This window comes from Terrapene carolina, unplaced genomic scaffold (genome assembly GCF_002925995.2).
Source record: "Terrapene carolina triunguis isolate 2854851 unplaced genomic scaffold, T_m_triunguis-2.0 Scaffold62, whole genome shotgun sequence".
In the NCBI taxonomy this organism is placed as follows: domain Eukaryota; kingdom Metazoa; phylum Chordata; order Testudines; family Emydidae; genus Terrapene; species Terrapene triunguis.
This window is the reverse complement of record NW_020664413.1, coordinates 60741839-60758838: the sequence shown is the minus strand read 5'-3', so window position 1 is coordinate 60758838 and position 17000 is coordinate 60741839. Positions and strand designations below refer to the sequence as shown.

Sequence of the window (17000 nt, the reverse complement as noted above, 5' to 3'; positions counted from 1 at the left end):
CTTTCCCCTCTGACTGGGGAACACCTGATACCCTGCACCAATCACTGTTTCAAGAGTAGTGAGTGTAGCACTTACAATTTAAAAAAGTGAACACACACACACACACACACACACACACACACAGGTCAAAATTTGATCTAGATTTTTTTTTTAAAAGATTTAAATTTAGCATTTGACATACATATAAGGCTGACAGCACTAGAGACTGATTACTTAGTTACCCACAGAGTAGATACACCCTAGGCAGTGGCTGTGCAGCTCCTCAACTTCAAGGCTATGTCTACCCTGAAGAGCTGTCACTACATTTAGGGACTATGGGCCCTGTTGTCTAGAAATCGGAGTGGGCCTACCACTCAACTTCACATATGCTACAAAATATTTATCAGATAGCAAACACTTGTTCTCAAATCAGGAGAGCATCAGGCCAGTAACCTAGAGAGGAAAGGCTCTAGGACTAAAGTTTCCAAACCACCTAAGTGACTTAGTAGCCCAAGTCTAATTATAAAAAGCAACTTATGAAGTTCACAGAAATTGACTGTATATTCCTTTATCAAATCCCAGCACCATCTACTACAATCCTTCCTTCTGCTTAACATTCTGTCTTCTGTTGATTTTATTTAATAGAATGATAAGCTTCTATCTTAGTTACTCATATTCATCTTTCTAATGCGGCTAGTGTCAACAGTAAAGTAAACAGCATTCTTTAGGGTACCTATATAAGACAGATTCATACAGGGGACAAAATGAAGTAGAAAATTCCTTAAACATAGCTTCTTAACAGATTCCCTTATGCAAACAAAACAGAACAAGTCCTGCCTATAATAATAATCATGTATTATGACCTACTAAAGCTACATATAGACTTCATGTAGTATCAGATATTCCTAATTACACATAGATGAACATAATTTGTTGGGGAATAATCACAGTTCTTCTAAAGGGAAATCATGCCTCACCAATCTACTAGAATTCTTTGTGGGGGTCAACAAGCATGTGGACTAGGGGGATCCAGTGGATATAGTGTATTTAGATTTTTAGAAAGCCTTTGACAAGGTCCCTCACCAAAGGCTCTTAAGCAAAGTAAGCTGTCATGGGGTAAGAGGGAAGGTTCTCTCATGGATTGGTAACTGGTTAAAAGATAGGATACAAACGGTAGGAATAAATTATCAGTTTTCAGAATGGAGAGAAGTAAATAGTGGTGTCCCCCAAGAGTCTGTACTGGGACCAGTCCTATTCAACATATTCATAAATGATCTGGAAAAGGAGGTAAACAGTGAGGTGGCAAAATTTGCAGATGATACAAAACTACTCAAGATAGTTAAGTCCCAGGCAGACTGTGAAGAGTTACAAAAGGATCTCTCAAAACTGGGTGACTGAGCAACAAAATGGCAGATGAAATTCAATGTTGATAAATGCGAAGTAATGCACATTCGAAAACATAATCCCAACTATACATATAAAACTATGGGGTCTAAATTAGCTGTTACCTCTCAAGAAAGATCTTGGAGTCATTGTGACTAGTTCTCTGAAAACATCCATTCAATGTGCAGCGGCAGTCAAAAAACCAAACAGAATGTTGGGAATCATTAAGAAAGGGATAGATAATAAGACAGAAAATATTGCCTCTATATAAATCCATGGTACGCCCACATCTTGAATACTGCGTGCAGATATGGTCGCCCCATCTCAAAAAAGATATATTGGATTTGGAAAAGGTTCAGAAAAGGGCAACAAAAATGATTAGGGGTACGGAATGGCTTCTGTATAAGGAGAGATTAATAACACTGGGAATTTTCAGCTTGGAAAAGAGATGACAAAGGGGGGATATGATAGAGGTCTATAAAAACATGACTGGTGTGGAGAAAGTCAGTGTTATTTACTCCCAATAACACAAGAACTAGGGGCCACCAAATGAAATAGGCAGCAGGTTTAAAACAAACAAAAAGGAAGTATTTTTTCCACACAATGCACAGTCAACCTGTGGAACTCCTTGCCAGAGGATGTTGTGAAGGCCAAGACTATAACAGGGTTCAAAAAAGAACTAGAAAAATTCATGGAGGATAGGTCCATCAATGGCTATTAGGCAGAATGGGCAGGGATGGTGTCCCCAGCCTCTGTTTGCCAGAAGCTGGGAATGGGCGAAGGGATGGTTCACTTGATGATTACCTGTTCTGTTCATTCCCTCTGGGGCACCTGGCATTGGCCACTGTCAGAAGACAGGATACTGGGCTTGATGGACCTTTGGTCTGACCCAGTATGGCCATTCTTATGTTCTTAAAGCATTAAGCTACTTAATATAGCTGAGGTATTGGTTTGACCAGCAGCACAGCCTGTTTACCAAAAGTCAGTATGTTCTAAAAGTTTGCATCAGACTCTCTTATGCGGATATCTTAAAAAATATTTTTAGACATTCTGATAATATGTAGGCAGTAGATTTTTCGAAGCATTATATGAAACTGGATCACTATTCCTTAGGTATTTGCTCCTGCTGCCGATCTCACCTGAAGTTCCATAGCAACTGTTGTAAAATTAGAGGATTATGACCAACACAATTAACTGCTTTGTAGCGGACAGAGTTATTTGCAGTAAAGTACTACCTAGAGATCCCAATCTGGACCCCATTGTGACAAGTTCTGTACAAACATGCGGTAAAGAGATAGTCCCTGCCTCAGACATCTGTAATATGCAACAGGTGATTAAACAAATGGGTAGGAGGGAGGTAACAATATGAGCACGTTTTCACTTGTAAGAAGGCAGCAGGAGTAAATGGAACATACTTTAAGAAACATATTTCCTGTTTTTCTGCAAGCATCCTAATAAAACAAACGGAAAAGAATTATAGAAGATCTAGAGACAGCTCTGCTGAATAAAGAATGTTTTGCCAAAGATTTTCACAGGATATGAATACCTTTTTAAGCGCATCATGCAAACAATTCTCTATAAACTATACAGTATTTCATGTATGTCTGTAAGAAAAGCATATCTCAGTCTAATGAGGCTACTGAAGACTTTCTTAAAAGCACGGGTGGTATTCTAGTGTAAAAGTTCTTACCTGAAACAATACCGCTCTAAAAACACTCCTAGAGTGAGGTCGTTCTTCCCATAGAACTCCATCGTCACAATCCTGATGTAGAGGAAGAACAGAAAGAATTTAAGAGGCAGGATCTTGTATTGGTTTGAGAGGTGTACATTACAGGAATGACTACAACATGAGAACGCTCATGAGTAAGTACATTTATCTCAGCAAACGCCACACAGGTGTGCCTTTAAAGATCATGGCGAAGAACTTCCAGACTTGGGTATCTGAAGTTAGTAATTTTCATCAATATTTGAACACCTAATGGGGCATGATTTTCAGAGGTGCCGAACACAGCATCCCAGCTCATCCCCTCTAAATGATTTTAATGGGCACTTCAGGTGCTCTGCAACTTTGGAAAAAAGAAGAGCCACTTTAGGTGCCTAAATACTGATTTGGATAACTCATTTTAGGCACCAAAATTTGGAAGTTTTGTCTAGAATCAATTTTGCTGCTTTATTTGTTGCTTTAACATGAGTAGGGCCCTACCAAATTCATGGCCATGAAAAACAGATCACAGACCATGAAATCTGGTCTCCCCCTCCGGGTGAAATCTGGTCTTGTATGTGCTTTTACCCTATACCAGGGGTCGGCAACCTTTGGCACCCGGCCCATCAGGGTAAAGCCGCTGGCAGGCCAGTTTGTTTATCTGGAGCGTCTGCAGGCATGGAGACCCACAGCTCCCACTGGCTAGCATGTCCCTCGGCCCGTGCCACTTCCCGCAGCTCCCACTGGCCAGAAATGGCAAACCGTGGCCAGTGGGAGCTGCGGGGCTCCATGCCTGCGGACGCTTCAGATAAACAAACCAGCCCGGCCCGCCAGCGGCTTTACCCTGACAGGCCGGATGCCAAAAGTTGCCGACCCCTGTCCTATACTATAGGGATTTCACAGGGGAGACCAGCGTTTCTCAAATTGGGGGTCCTGACCAAAGAGGGAGTTGCAGGGAAGTCACGGTATTGCCACACTTATTTCTGCACTGCCTTCAGAACTGAGTGGCTGGAGAGCAGCGGCTGTTGGCTGGGCGCCCAGCTCTGAAGGTGGCACCCCGCCAGCAGCAGTGCAGAAGTAAGGATGGCAATACCATACCGTGCCACCCTTACTTCCATTATCTCCCTCCAACTGCACTGGCTGTTTGGGGACAAGCCCTACCCAGAGTGAACAGCTAAGGATTAGTATTAAAAGTCTGCCAGAAACCTGCAGCCTCACAGCTAGCGCTGCAGACATTTAAACATGAAATGCTACTTGCTACAAAGAAATTCCTGCCCTCGCTAGGTGAGTAAAACTGTATTAATATTTAGATTATAGTGGATTTTCTACACCCCTTTCTGGAGCCCTACTACTAGAAATGAAAAAAAAAAATCTTCTGAATTTACAAGTCCCAACCTGCCCAACAGAGACTCCACAGATTTCACTCCCCACACAGTCACTACATTAAAATCTACTGTACAGGACCACAGAAATGTAGGGCTGGAAGGGACCTTGAGAGGTCATTAAGTCCAGCTCCCTCTGCTGAGGCAGGACAAAGTAAACCCAGACCATCCCTGATAGGTGTTTGTCAAACCTGTTCTTAATAACCTCCAATGATGGGGATTCCACGACCTCCCTTGGAAGTCTATTCCAGAGCTTAACCACCCTGATAGTTAGGAAGTTTTTCCTAATCTCTAACCTAAATCTCCTTTGCTGCAGATTAAACCCATTACTTCTTGTCCTACCTTCAGGAGGACATGGAGAACAGCATCACAATGTTCACTAATATTCAATTTGTGATCCACTATAACCTCTCCGATACTTTTCAGCAGTACTACCACCTAGCCAGTTACTTCCCATTTTGTAGTAGGGCTTTGGATATTTCCTTCCTAAGTGTAGTACTTTGTACTTGGGTTTATTGAATTTTATCTTGTGGATTTCAGACTAAATTCTCCAATTTGTCAAATTCATTTTAAATTCTAATCCTGTCCTCCAAAGTGCCTGCAACTCCTCCCAGCTTGGTGTCATCTGCAAATTTTATAAACAAACATACTCCCCACACCATTGTCCAAGTCATTAATTAAAATATTGACTACTATCAGATACAGGGCTGACGCCCATGGGAACCCCACTAAAAACATACTCCCAGTTTGACGGTAAACCACTGACAACTACTTTGAGTTCGGTCTTTCAGCCAGTTGTGCACCCACTTTATAGTAATTTCATCTGGACCATATTTCCCCAGTTTGCTTATGAGAATGTCATGAAGGGCTGTGACGAAAGCCTTACTAAAAATAAAGATAAATCATGCCTTCTGCTTCCCCTCTCATCCATTAGTCAGTAACCCTATCAAAGAAGGACTTTAGGTTGGTTTGTAAGGATTTGGTTTTGACAAATCCATGCTAGCTATTCCTTATAATGCTATTCCCTCAGTGCTTACAAACTGATTGTTTATTAATTTGTTCCACTACCTTTCTTGGTATTAAAGTTAGGCGAACTTGTCTATAATTCCCTGGGTCTGTTCTCCCTTTAAAAATAGGTACTACGTTTGGTCTTCTCTAGTCTTCTGGGACCTCCACCCATCCTCCATGAGCGCTCGAAGATAACTGCTAACACTTTCAAGACCGCTTCAGCTAGTTCCTCAAGTACTCTAGGATGAATTTTATCAGGCCCACATACAAAAGCAGTGATTAGTTAGAGCACTGAATTACAGGTTGGGCTTTTTTTCCTCTTCATTCCTGCCTTATTAAGCATTACAAAGGTAAGTGACATTACTCAAATCCATCTGGTCATACACAGCTTAATGTTGTGACAGGCAACTCTAAAAAGGGCTAAGCTGCCTTCCCAGGAGTCCTTAGTGAAGCTGTACAGAGGAATTAGCACTGACCCCTTACCTTCATAGAAAGAGAGATATTAATACTTAAACTTTGTATTTTAAAAGAGAGCCATAGAGAAGAAGAAGAAATTCATTTCATACCATGGGCTAACGCAGGCACTTGGAGCATTGCTGGACTGGGCAGAGGAGCTGCTGAAAAGAACACAGAGCCTCTGATGGTTTACTGGACTCAGACAGTCCACCTGACAAGACAACCCATTAGCCAGTTACAACCACATATTTCCACCAATACAAAATAGTTTACACTTTAAAAGCTGCATAGAATGGAATTTTATTCAGTGAGAGATTCTGAGTTTGTCCCATTTGTCGGATTTACTTTTCTCAGGAGATTAAGTTTCTACCTAGAGCTCTAGGTAGACTTATGCAAGGAGGACTTTTTTGGATTACAGCACAACCAATTAGGTACAAAAGTTTCAGGAATAGGAAGCTCAAGTGGACTTTTAAACAGTTTGTGACAGTTTGAGAGGTCTTTAATCCACAAGTGTTGTGCATTTGAATCCTTTGGAACAAGAAATCTTGAGCCTGAATCTTCACATTTGCTGCTTACCTCCTTGCAAGAACAGTTTTTCTAATACACAGGATCTCAATAATTCAAAATACACAAGGTAGATTTCCCCTCACCCACGCCCCAAACAGGATTACTATTCTGCTGCTAAAACTTCAATATAAATATAAACCCCCACAAAAAAGTCAACCAGTGAAGATATTTTTGTGCTGGGGAGCTGGACTGGCAAGTATTCACTTGTTTGCTCTAAACAAAGTTCAGCCACTTCTGCCAGTAACCACAGCTTCTAGTGCAAAAAAGCATCACATCCCAAGAAGAGCTGCGAGATTCCCCCCAGGCAGAAGTTGGCAATTTTCATAGCAAACAAGAAAGATTTATCCACCTGTGAAAACAGATACCCTGTTTATGAAAAAAATTGCTTCTTCACAAGTGTTTTTGTACACAAATAATTGTGACATTTCAAAGACAGTATAATTAAGGGAAAGGCTAGAATTACATTTTCATTAAAAGATTCTCTTGATACTTTTCCAGCTGATCTGGATCAGATATTTAGAATATTAAGAGATTTTTTTTAAAAATACTTTGCAGTTACATCCTCCCAACACTGTCCTTTATTCTAACTGGACACCATTCATGACCTTTAGCTACCAAACCCACTAGGAGACAATATCAACATTAGCGTTACTCAGTATGAAGAGAGAAAAAACAAACAGCTTTTAAACAGATGGGAGATTGTTCTCTTCCCCATCCCACACTTCACCCCCACGATTGTGGATGCAAGCACATTCACTCCCAGCATGTAAAACTGAGCTGGTAATGAGATGTACCAAGTTTCTTGCTCTTCCTGGGGGTTCAGAGAGCAAGTGCCTTACAAGCCCCCTCCACCCACAATCCCTCAGGCCAGCATCTCACAATCAGGGACCACAATGTGGTGATTAAACAAGCTAACATCCAAGCTGACAGAGCATTGCAGTCCAATATGAACTTTTGTTATGCCTGGCCTGTTCCTAAATAGAACATACTTCTGAATATCCTCTCTCATCACTAAACAAAAACAGGAGGTAAAAACCTAGATTCTTACCTTATGAGACCACACAGATTCACCCCGAACCAATCCTCTCTCATCCTCTTCATTTCTGCCTCCAAATTTGCCTCCAGGAACACCAGATGCATCTTTACACTGGGCAAAGGGATCTGCATTTTTCTGTTGTATCCTTCCTCCTCTGGCCCGGTAATCTGCCAGCATTCTGGCCAAGCTTTGGCTATCACCCAGATGCTCTGCAATTCTAGTGTTAACTAGCTCATGGGTGGGCAAAACCTGGATGGCCTTTGCCTGGATACTTCCATTTATCCCTTGCAGTCCAGAGAGATCTCTTAACAGCTGTTTCTTCCTTCTGCTCTCCAGCTCCTTATACTCTTTGTTGAGGAAAGGAGACAAATATACCTGCTCTGGGAAGTAGTCCCGGGCAGGGCACCTCATGCCCATCTCTGTTAGAAGAAAAGGTTCATGGAATGTGATCACAGGTGAGATACAGAGAATAACATCTTTCAGCTCCTGCTTAAATGCTGAGGAGTAGGCCTTGAGGCGATCCTCAGAGGAAGTCACCTCCTCCATGACATACAAACCAGTGTCATCCTGCAGAGGGTCTCTAAAGACTCTCATCTGGCTTTTGGAATCCTGCAGGTCACCTGGCTGCTGCAGAGTCTCCAGAGGCTGACTATATAGAGTGCCTGGGTGTTGGTCCATATTATGGAAGGGTAGCCGTGATTCTGGTACTGGTGTTGTAATATTGCTCAACACTGGCAGTGAATATTCCATTCTGAGATGCTCTTGGTGCCTTAAAGAGGAACCCTCTCGCAGGACATCATCATCATCTTGATCCTCTTCTTCAAACAAAGTTCTTTGTTCTAGTGTGCTGGCTTCATCGGAAGAGACAGACTCAGTGACCATGGACACTTTTTCAGTAGAGAGCTCAACATCTCTGACCATTGTGCTAAACTCCTCACCATTAAAGAGGTCTTGGTGCCCATTTTCATCTCCTTGGCTTTCAATCAGTGTGTGGAAGGAGTTGTTTTTAGTCAGAGATGGGGGCATGGCAAACTCATCCATAAGGAAAGAAATTTCCAGCTGGGAATGATAAGCCACACAGACCATAAAGATAAGGATCTCCTTCACTCGGGTCAGTTCATAGTCTGCAGCTCCACGCAGCTTGATGGTGCAGCCCAAGTGTGGGGGGCACCCTTCAAAAAACATTAAGGTTTTGGTTTGATCTAGAAAAGTGAGGAGGAAAACAGTGAGGGTCAAGCGGCTCTCACATTTCACAAGCAAGCAGCAGAACTGAACTGTTTTCCTATGAAAAAAATGAACGCTAATTACGACGTAAGAGTTGGAACTAGAGAGACAACCAGTTATTGCAACACCGCTGCCAGGAACTCGTGCCCAGTCCAAACCAAGGGTGTGGCTCAAGTTGTATATTTTTAGGTTTCTTTATGGAAAGTTAGCCTCTGCTGTCCCTCTCTTTGCCAGTCAAGTTGCTATACATTTTGAATCCAGTCAGGACAGAACAAAACAAATAAACAGCATATGTCCCAATATACCAAGATTAAGCTAAGCCATAGAAGTGTAGGGCTGGAATAGACCTCAAAGGTCCTCTAGTCCATCCCACCCATGCTGAGGCAAGATTGAATACACTTGTCAGGGATGGTCTATGTATTGGTCTAGCCTGTTCTTAAAAAAATCTCCAATGATGGGGATTCCACTACCTATTCCACTGTTTAACTCAGGGTTTTCTAAAGCCTACAGACTTTGAAAGCAAATGCCTTGACTTGGTTTCTTTCTAGCTAAAAATTTGAGGAGTGTGGGCGGGGGGGTGTTTGGGGGAAATGCAGGTTATTACAGCCAGGAGGCAGCCCATCGTTAAGTAACCCATTGGGCTAAGCTTTACATTGATCTAGCGTAAGGGATTCATTTATGCTGTCTTCCTTGCTGCACTGGCCTTTTGTTTCTGTAATTAAAATGTCAACAATATTGTACCTGCAGTTTCTTCCCCTAGGCTCCCGACCAAATGAGGTTTTTTGGTCCCCTTGTTAGATGCTCGTTTCATGTGTTGTATATGGAGATCAGCATAATATGGATCATTTCTTCATGTTTTTGGCAAAACATTAGATCAGGGCGGGCAAACTTTTTGGCCTAAAGGCCACATCGGGTTTCCAAAATTGTATGGAGGGCCGGTTAGGGGAGGCTGTGCCCACGCCACCCCATCCAACCCCCCTTCTCCTTCCTGACTGCCCCCCCAGACCTTGGACCCCATTCAACCCCCCTGTTCCCCACTCTGACTGCCCCGACCTCTATCCAAACCCCTCTGCTTCCTGCCCTCTTACCACGCTGCCTGGAGCGCCGGTGGCTGGTGGCGCTACAGCCGCACTGCCCAGAGCACCAGGACAGAAAGCCGTGCCACCCGGCTGGAGCCAGCCACTGCGCAGCACAGAGCACCGGGTCAGGCCGCGGCTCTTCAGCTGCGCTCCCCAGCAAGAACTTGCAGCCCCGCCGCTCAGAGCACTGCGCCGGCAGCACAGTGAGCTGAGGCTGAGGCTGCGGGGGAGGGGCCGGGGGTGAGCCTCCCGGGCCAGGAGCTCAGGGGCCGGGCAGGACGGTCCTGCGGGCTGGATGTGGCCCGCAGGCCATAGTTTGCCCACCTCTGCATTAGATAGATATAGAATTATTTGCACTCTTTGTTGGGGGTATAAAACATCAAGACTATTATAGCAAAGCTATGCTTAACAGCCCTGTCAACCTTTCTTCATTCATTTCAGTTACTTGGCAGCCAAGACATGCTGCTTAACGTAGCAGTATTAGTAAATTAATAATCCACTCGCCAACTCTGTTTTGGGCAAATGAACTAGGACATCCAGGTTCTACTCACCATTAGGTAACTGGAACACTTGCATGTAAAATTTATGACAGGTTCCCAAGTGTGGTTTGGTCAACAATTGATCCATTGACATCACCAAGTCTCCCTGAGTCATCCGACTTATTCGGTCTAATACTTGCTGTAAACATGCATAAAACAATAGAATAGGGCACAATACTGTCATAAGTTAAAAATATATGTTCCAAGCTGTAACTGCTACTCCATCCTTAGATAAGCCTAAGGCATTACCTTAGTATAGTGTTTTCCTAGAGCGAATTAAGGAAAAAATATCAGCCTTAACTTTGAAGTCTCTTGGTTTGTGTCATTGGGAAACACTAATTTCATTGTTTAAGAATTCATATTTGAGAAGTTATTCCAAAGAAATATAAAATAATAATTTAACTAAGCTCCAGCTATCATTGCATTTTAGCCTGTTTAAAATGACCAGGCCAGACATGACTTATTACAGCAACAGGATACTCCGCAAGTATCATATGCTGTTACTGTGTTTGGGACCAAGCACTCACCGGCTTGACATTGATGACCAGAGTGATGCCATGTTCCAGCAGCATGTCCTGGGCAATTCGGGACACAGTCTTCTCAACCAGAACCAGGGTAGGCCTGACATCCACTATCCGCTGCACATAGTTCTTCAAGAACTCCCTTTCCTAGATACCAAGAGAAAGTATGACAGCTACTGCAGATCTAATTTCTTTTAAAAAGAAAAGCAGTCACACATCTAGCCACTTTCAAAATGTGTCATTTCAGGCACTAAACCTGCCCTTGAGTCATCGTGCCTATGCACGTGATTTTACAATTCTCTTTATATATAATTAGTTTCTCTCTCCTGTTACTGTGAAAGGCCAATGCACACAGGAGAAACTGACTAACCAGAAAGTGTAGTCAAATGCATAGAGTACATATACATTTCCCATTCTCCCTCTCAATGTTAAGTGTGAATTTGACTGTGTCCCTTAAAATAGAGGCTTAATTTAATTAGTTTGATATCATTAACGCAGGAAGACAACCCCTTATCCATAAGAACTGCCTATTAAGATGCTTTTATATGTTGTGTTGAGGTGCATTCAGTAGATTAAAAACAATGGAACTTTGACATTTTAGTAAGTTACTCAATTTAGTTTTTTGCATTGCTATGCTAAAACATAATGGATACTTCTATGTAGCTTTATTCTATGGATTCGTTTGCCTAGGACACTCTGGAAAATCAATCTGAGTTAATGAAAGGTGCAAATTTCAAGTGGATTCATCTTTCATTAACTCAGATTAACTTTCCTGAGTGTTCCCAGGTAGACAAATCCTCTCTCTCTCTCTCTCTCTCTCTCTCTCTCTCTCTCTCTCTCTCTCACACACACACACACACACACACACTTAAAATAACATTAAGGGAGCAAAAAGTAAGGCTGCACAGGCAATGTTATTCAGCTCCCTTGTGCATATGCATTAGGATTCAATCTTTAATTGCATGATCACATACTACAGTTTCGTATGAAGAATACTTTTGTCTGTAGGATACCGGCCCAATTTGTTGCAGAAATTGGAAGGTAGGTAGTAAATGAAGCAGGGGAATTGCAGTAAGAAAAAGGACAATCATGGGTAAGACAATTGAATACTGCTCTGGAGAACCAGATTCGCTCCTTGTGGCTTTATGAAACAGAATTCCTGCCAGATGCTAATCACGTCATTTAGCCCACATTTTTCACAACTGGTCATTAGCTGTGTTCTCCTCATTTTCTGGGCACTTAAGTTGAGACCCTGGGGTCTGATTTGCAGAAGTGCTAAGCACTCTCAGCCCGGGCCATCCCTAGCCATTTTGGTGCCCTACGCAGCCGCCCTGCAGGAGGTGTGTGTGGTGCCCTGACCTGGCACGGTCCAAGGCAGCTTGCAGCTGAAGAGAAAGTCCTGCTCAGACTTTGGCTGAAGTTTGCCTAGCTCAAACAGAATCTTCAAGGATTTTACCAGCTGAAGTCTAACAAGTCTCAGAGCATGTGCTAACTGCAATTTTTCCAGAGGCTTCCAATCAGCTCTAGTTATGGATTTTCCAACAAAACCCCTGTTGGAAAATGCCAATTTGTCCACAGCAAAAACATTAGATGAAAACACATAACCTTAGACAAAAGTTGAAAGAAAGCATTTAGATAAGGCTGAAACATTCGATTTTGAGCTTTTTGGAACATAACATTTTGATTTCCCATTTCAATTTTTAAATTTTATATTTAAAGTTGAAACTGGAACAAAAAGTTTCAACTTATTTGGAGTTTTGGGTCATGTGAGATTTTGAAGCCGTTTCTGGTCCATTCCTCAACAAAAGAAATTTTGATTTTGCAAAACTCTACCCCAAGATGAAAAATCCAGCTCCTGCACAGATCTACGTACAACTTGGCCAGATTTTCACAGAGTTGGCAAAGTCAAGTCCCTGACACCAGGGCAACACCCTGCAAAATTTCAAGCCCCTGCTCCAAAGCCTGGGGGGGGGGGCGCCCTGCGGGAGAACTCTACTACCCCCAAGAAAAGGTCAGCACAACTTGCACTTCCTCAGTCTATTTGTTGTTAAATCTATTTAACCTGATGAGCATAGGCCCTCATCATTCAGAAATTCCTAACCTAGGACTCTGAGTGTGGGTACATGGCTGAGATATCGAGCCCCACCTGGGCAATTAGCATCCTCCCAAAACACCAAGGGTTTTAACAGTATAATAGTATGTCAGTAACCAAGTGCACTTGGTTCTAAACTGGATTTACTAAATAGGCCCATCCTTCAAAATGGCACTTATTTGCTCGATTTATGATGAGCCTACATGACGTCAAAAAGGTGGCCTGTTAGTATTCAGAAATTTCAAATGCATATCATCTCTAATCAGAGTCAAATGGAAGGTGGATTTAGTTAAGGATAATTTTAACTGGTTAGGAGCAACATAAGATGATTTTGTTTAAAGAAAATTTAAACCTCCAGCTTCCATATACCTTGAGAAATAAGCAGGATTATGCATGTGTAGAAAGATTTCATATCGCAATACTTTCATTGAGTTTTTTTGGAAGAAGTCTGCTGACAGACAAATAAGAGGATTTGATAGGTGATAAAGATTTATCTGCAAATTATCAGCTTACGCACTTCATTTAAAGTTACCATCTGTGATCAAAAGGCAGTACAAGACTATCTCCAGCTCTCGCGTTTCAAAGCAATATTAGGGTATGGATCCTATTCCAATTAGTCCTTTGAGTAACTATAGGTCATGCAAAATTCCAGTACTAAGAAATTGTTCTGGATGCTCTGTCCAGCTGGCCAGGAAGTTACTGGATGGATATTTACAAGTATGAAGAATCTCAAGCAACACTGCCTCAAATACATATCTTGCTGAGTTTCAGTGTGGATTTTGATATTAATAGAAAAGGTTGAGATAATTCTAAGCAAAAGAGATCAAGATTAAAGCCACACCAGATGTATGGATTTATCTTTAATTAGCAGAGTGAAGTTTCAAAACCACCACTTCCCAGCACCCATCAGCATTTTTTTTGGCATCTTCAACAATTTCAGACTTTGGGGTTCAGCAAGATGGAGAGATTGTTACTGTCCCACACACAGTATGTGAACAACTTTGTGGCAAGTTGCATGTTTCATAAGATTTAACTTCAGTATTGAAGTTAAATGATCTTTTGACTGTGAAATATGGAATTTTTGGAAGAATCCTCCACTGCAGGACAGTTTGTGCTATTTGTTGCAACTTCCGCCTGCCAGCAGCAGTGCTTTGGACCACGTTAGTCCCAGTTACCCTCTGGCTTGAGTTTACTCAGATCCACCTAGATGTTCTGCCAACTCCTCTCACCACCACTGTTCCCATTATTGCAGCAAGGATTAGAAAGTTGTTTACTAGCAGAAATCATTGACCTAGCCTCCATGAAACATGGTTTCAGTTCTCCCATAGCAGTTTCCCCTCCTTCCCCCCCAGAGTTAAAGGAGACAAAGAGATATAGACAACCTTATTTCAAGGACAGCTTTGAAAAAATGACAGTGAACAATATTCAGAAGGAGAAGTTACAAGTTCTACTTTTCTGTTGACATAAGGGATGTCTCCTATACTTTTTGCTGAAAAAGCTATTTCATCAAACAGTGTTGAATTGTATTGCTAATGTTTTCATTTCTATGCTCCTGTGTTAAGCACCAAACCTTTCAGGGTCTCAACTGAGCCAACAGACTGTCAATCAAGGAAGCGCTCAATGTAAGGGCTTTCAAAGGGTCATTGTACATAAACACTCTTATTAAGACTGCTCCCTTCAGAGAGATAATTTATATTTTGTGTCTGGACAAAAAGCAGCTCTACCAATTTAGGCATTAACCCCCCCGAAACCTCCCATCAGTGGTGAAAACGGCACACAGCTCTAAAGCAATTTTCTCCATTATTAGACCAAGCATTATCAGTTCCCAGCAGATTAACACCAATACAGAAGCACAACCGGACCCAATGTTCATCCATTCCTGAGTCTCAGTCAGCAGTTCTGCCATTTTGAACAGCAAGATCCCTGATTCTTAGACACACACTATACAAACCCGCTTCTTAAATACTCATGTTATTGAAAAAGGCCATGAATTCCTCTCGATCCATGCAACTCCCCCAGGGTCAACAGGACTCGCACGTTTCTGTTGAGACCAGTATACAACTTTTTCCTGAAGTCCCAAGCCCAAAGCAGCTGTGAGTTATCCCTCATCACAAATTCTCTTCCTTCCACTCCACCCAAACCCCCTGGTGACTGGAACTGAAGTTAAACAAGCAATGCTCTACATATATGGCTAAGTCATTAGATCATAAAAAGACAATATAGAAAATTTAAACTAAAAACAGAAGGAAGATGTTCTAACCTGAAGAACAATGGGATCTATACAGGTGAATTTTGTTTCTTCTCGGTATAGGTACTCGATGGAACACTTCAGCAGAAGAATTTTGGGATTTTTTATATAGGTGTTCATCTAGAGAAAGGCAGGGTAGTTAAAACAAAAGGGAACAGACATCAAGGTGAGATCAGACCCAAGACTTTTTTTATGAGGAAGTTTTTTGAAGCTCCCTCATACAGTTACCCAAAGGTGACAGAGTTGCAAAGATGAAGTTTGCAGCATATCATTCAGAGGATCTCTGCAAAGATTTACCACTAACCCATGCCAATTGGGTAGTGGCTCCAATCAAATAAACTTTATGCTGTGCCAATCTCATATCAGAGAAAGCAAGATACAGTTTCATCTGTCCTGCAGGACAATTACTGCTCTGTAAAGAGAATGTCAACAAACGAGTTCCTGGTACAAACCCCTTTCTTGCACAACAGATGGAATTTTAATGATCCAAGACTTCCTAAGCCACCAGAGCATACTAGGTCAATCAACCAGATTCTCTCCATCCTGATCACTGGCTTTATTTTACAGACTCATTTACTACATGCCATAAAAAAATAAATAAATAAACAAATAAATAAATAAAATAAGAGTGCAACCATAAAAGGATCTTTCCCCAGTAAATCTTATTAAACTTTTCTAGAAAATGTTCTGTTCTACAGTTTTGAGGAAAGTTTAGTCCGTGCTCTCAAAACTCAGACTCCCTGGACTACAAAGGAACCCCTTTGAATGGAAACGCAATATATATGCACACACAAAAATCCACAAATAATCAACTGTTCAACAGCCTTGAGTAAAGCCCACTCCACAAACCCCTTAGGAGAAAGATTTTGTAGATCAAAGATGATGGTGCAGTACATTTACTCTCAGGTGTGCACCACCAAGAAGGAGAAGTTTCTCTTTTTAAATGCAATGCCCAATGCCATACTAAAAGAATGCAGGCTATTTTATTTACGACACCTTCCTTACCTTTTTGTGTGCAACGTTCTTGGTGCAAACAAAGCCATTCACCACCACAGAGTCAAATTTCTTTCCACCTGGGATCTAACAAGATAGAAAGAATTAAAGGCTTTCTGGTTTAACATATTCACTTAATCTCTCTTTAAATTCATTGAACAGCATACCAAGTAAGTTACTTAATGAAAAAAATTGTCTTTTACAGCATGCATAGGTTTTTCTAAAACCTCAATTTGCTCATTTCTATTTTTTGTGCTATTACAGATACAGTAGAACCTCGGAGTTAAGAACGAGAGAGTTACGAACTGACCAGTCAACCACGCACCATATTTGGACCCAGAAGTATGCAATCAGGCAGCAGCAGAGACCAAAAATACCAAAAACAAATGCAAATACAGTACAGTACTGTGTTAAACATAAACTACGGGAAAAAAATAAAGGGAAAGCAGCATTTTTCTTCTGCATAGTCAAGTTTCAAAGCACTATTAAGTTAATGTTCAGCTGTAAACTTTTAAAACCACCAAAACATTTTGTTCAGAGATATGAACAACCTCCATTCCCGAGGTGTTCATAACTCTGAGGTTCTACTGTACTACAGCTCCCACTATTCCATGTCAAGACCTCTTTAATAGCATACTCAGCGGAGAGAACAAAAAAAAAAAGTGCCTGGAAACGGCAGCTCTACATATCAGAGCATTTAGAAGAAGTCTGCCAAGTGGTCAGAGTCCCAATAACCACAGTGAAATGTAGGCAAAACAATGGATGCCACACAGGCTCTCTGAATCAAATGT

At 41.7% G+C, this 17000-nt stretch overlaps 1 protein-coding gene across 3 annotated transcripts in view; it reads right to left on the bottom strand.

Moving 5' to 3' along the window:
- The window catches only part of PIKFYVE (phosphoinositide kinase, FYVE-type zinc finger containing), a 96141-nt gene that overhangs the window by 34911 nt on the left and 44230 nt on the right, over window positions 1–17000 (bottom strand). For all 3 annotated transcript variants that reach the window (XM_024200970.1, XM_024200971.1, XM_024200972.1), the window contains 7 exons: window positions 16222–16296; window positions 15229–15336; window positions 10883–11023; window positions 10368–10494; window positions 7526–8715; window positions 6021–6121; window positions 3053–3124 (listed from right to left, as the gene is read on the bottom strand). In XM_024200970.1, the coding sequence (XP_024056738.1) occupies window positions 3053–3124; window positions 6021–6121; window positions 7526–8715; window positions 10368–10494; window positions 10883–11023; window positions 15229–15336; window positions 16222–16296 (1814 nt within the window). The remainder of the gene's footprint in view (window positions 1–3052; window positions 3125–6020; window positions 6122–7525; window positions 8716–10367; window positions 10495–10882; window positions 11024–15228; window positions 15337–16221; window positions 16297–17000) is intronic.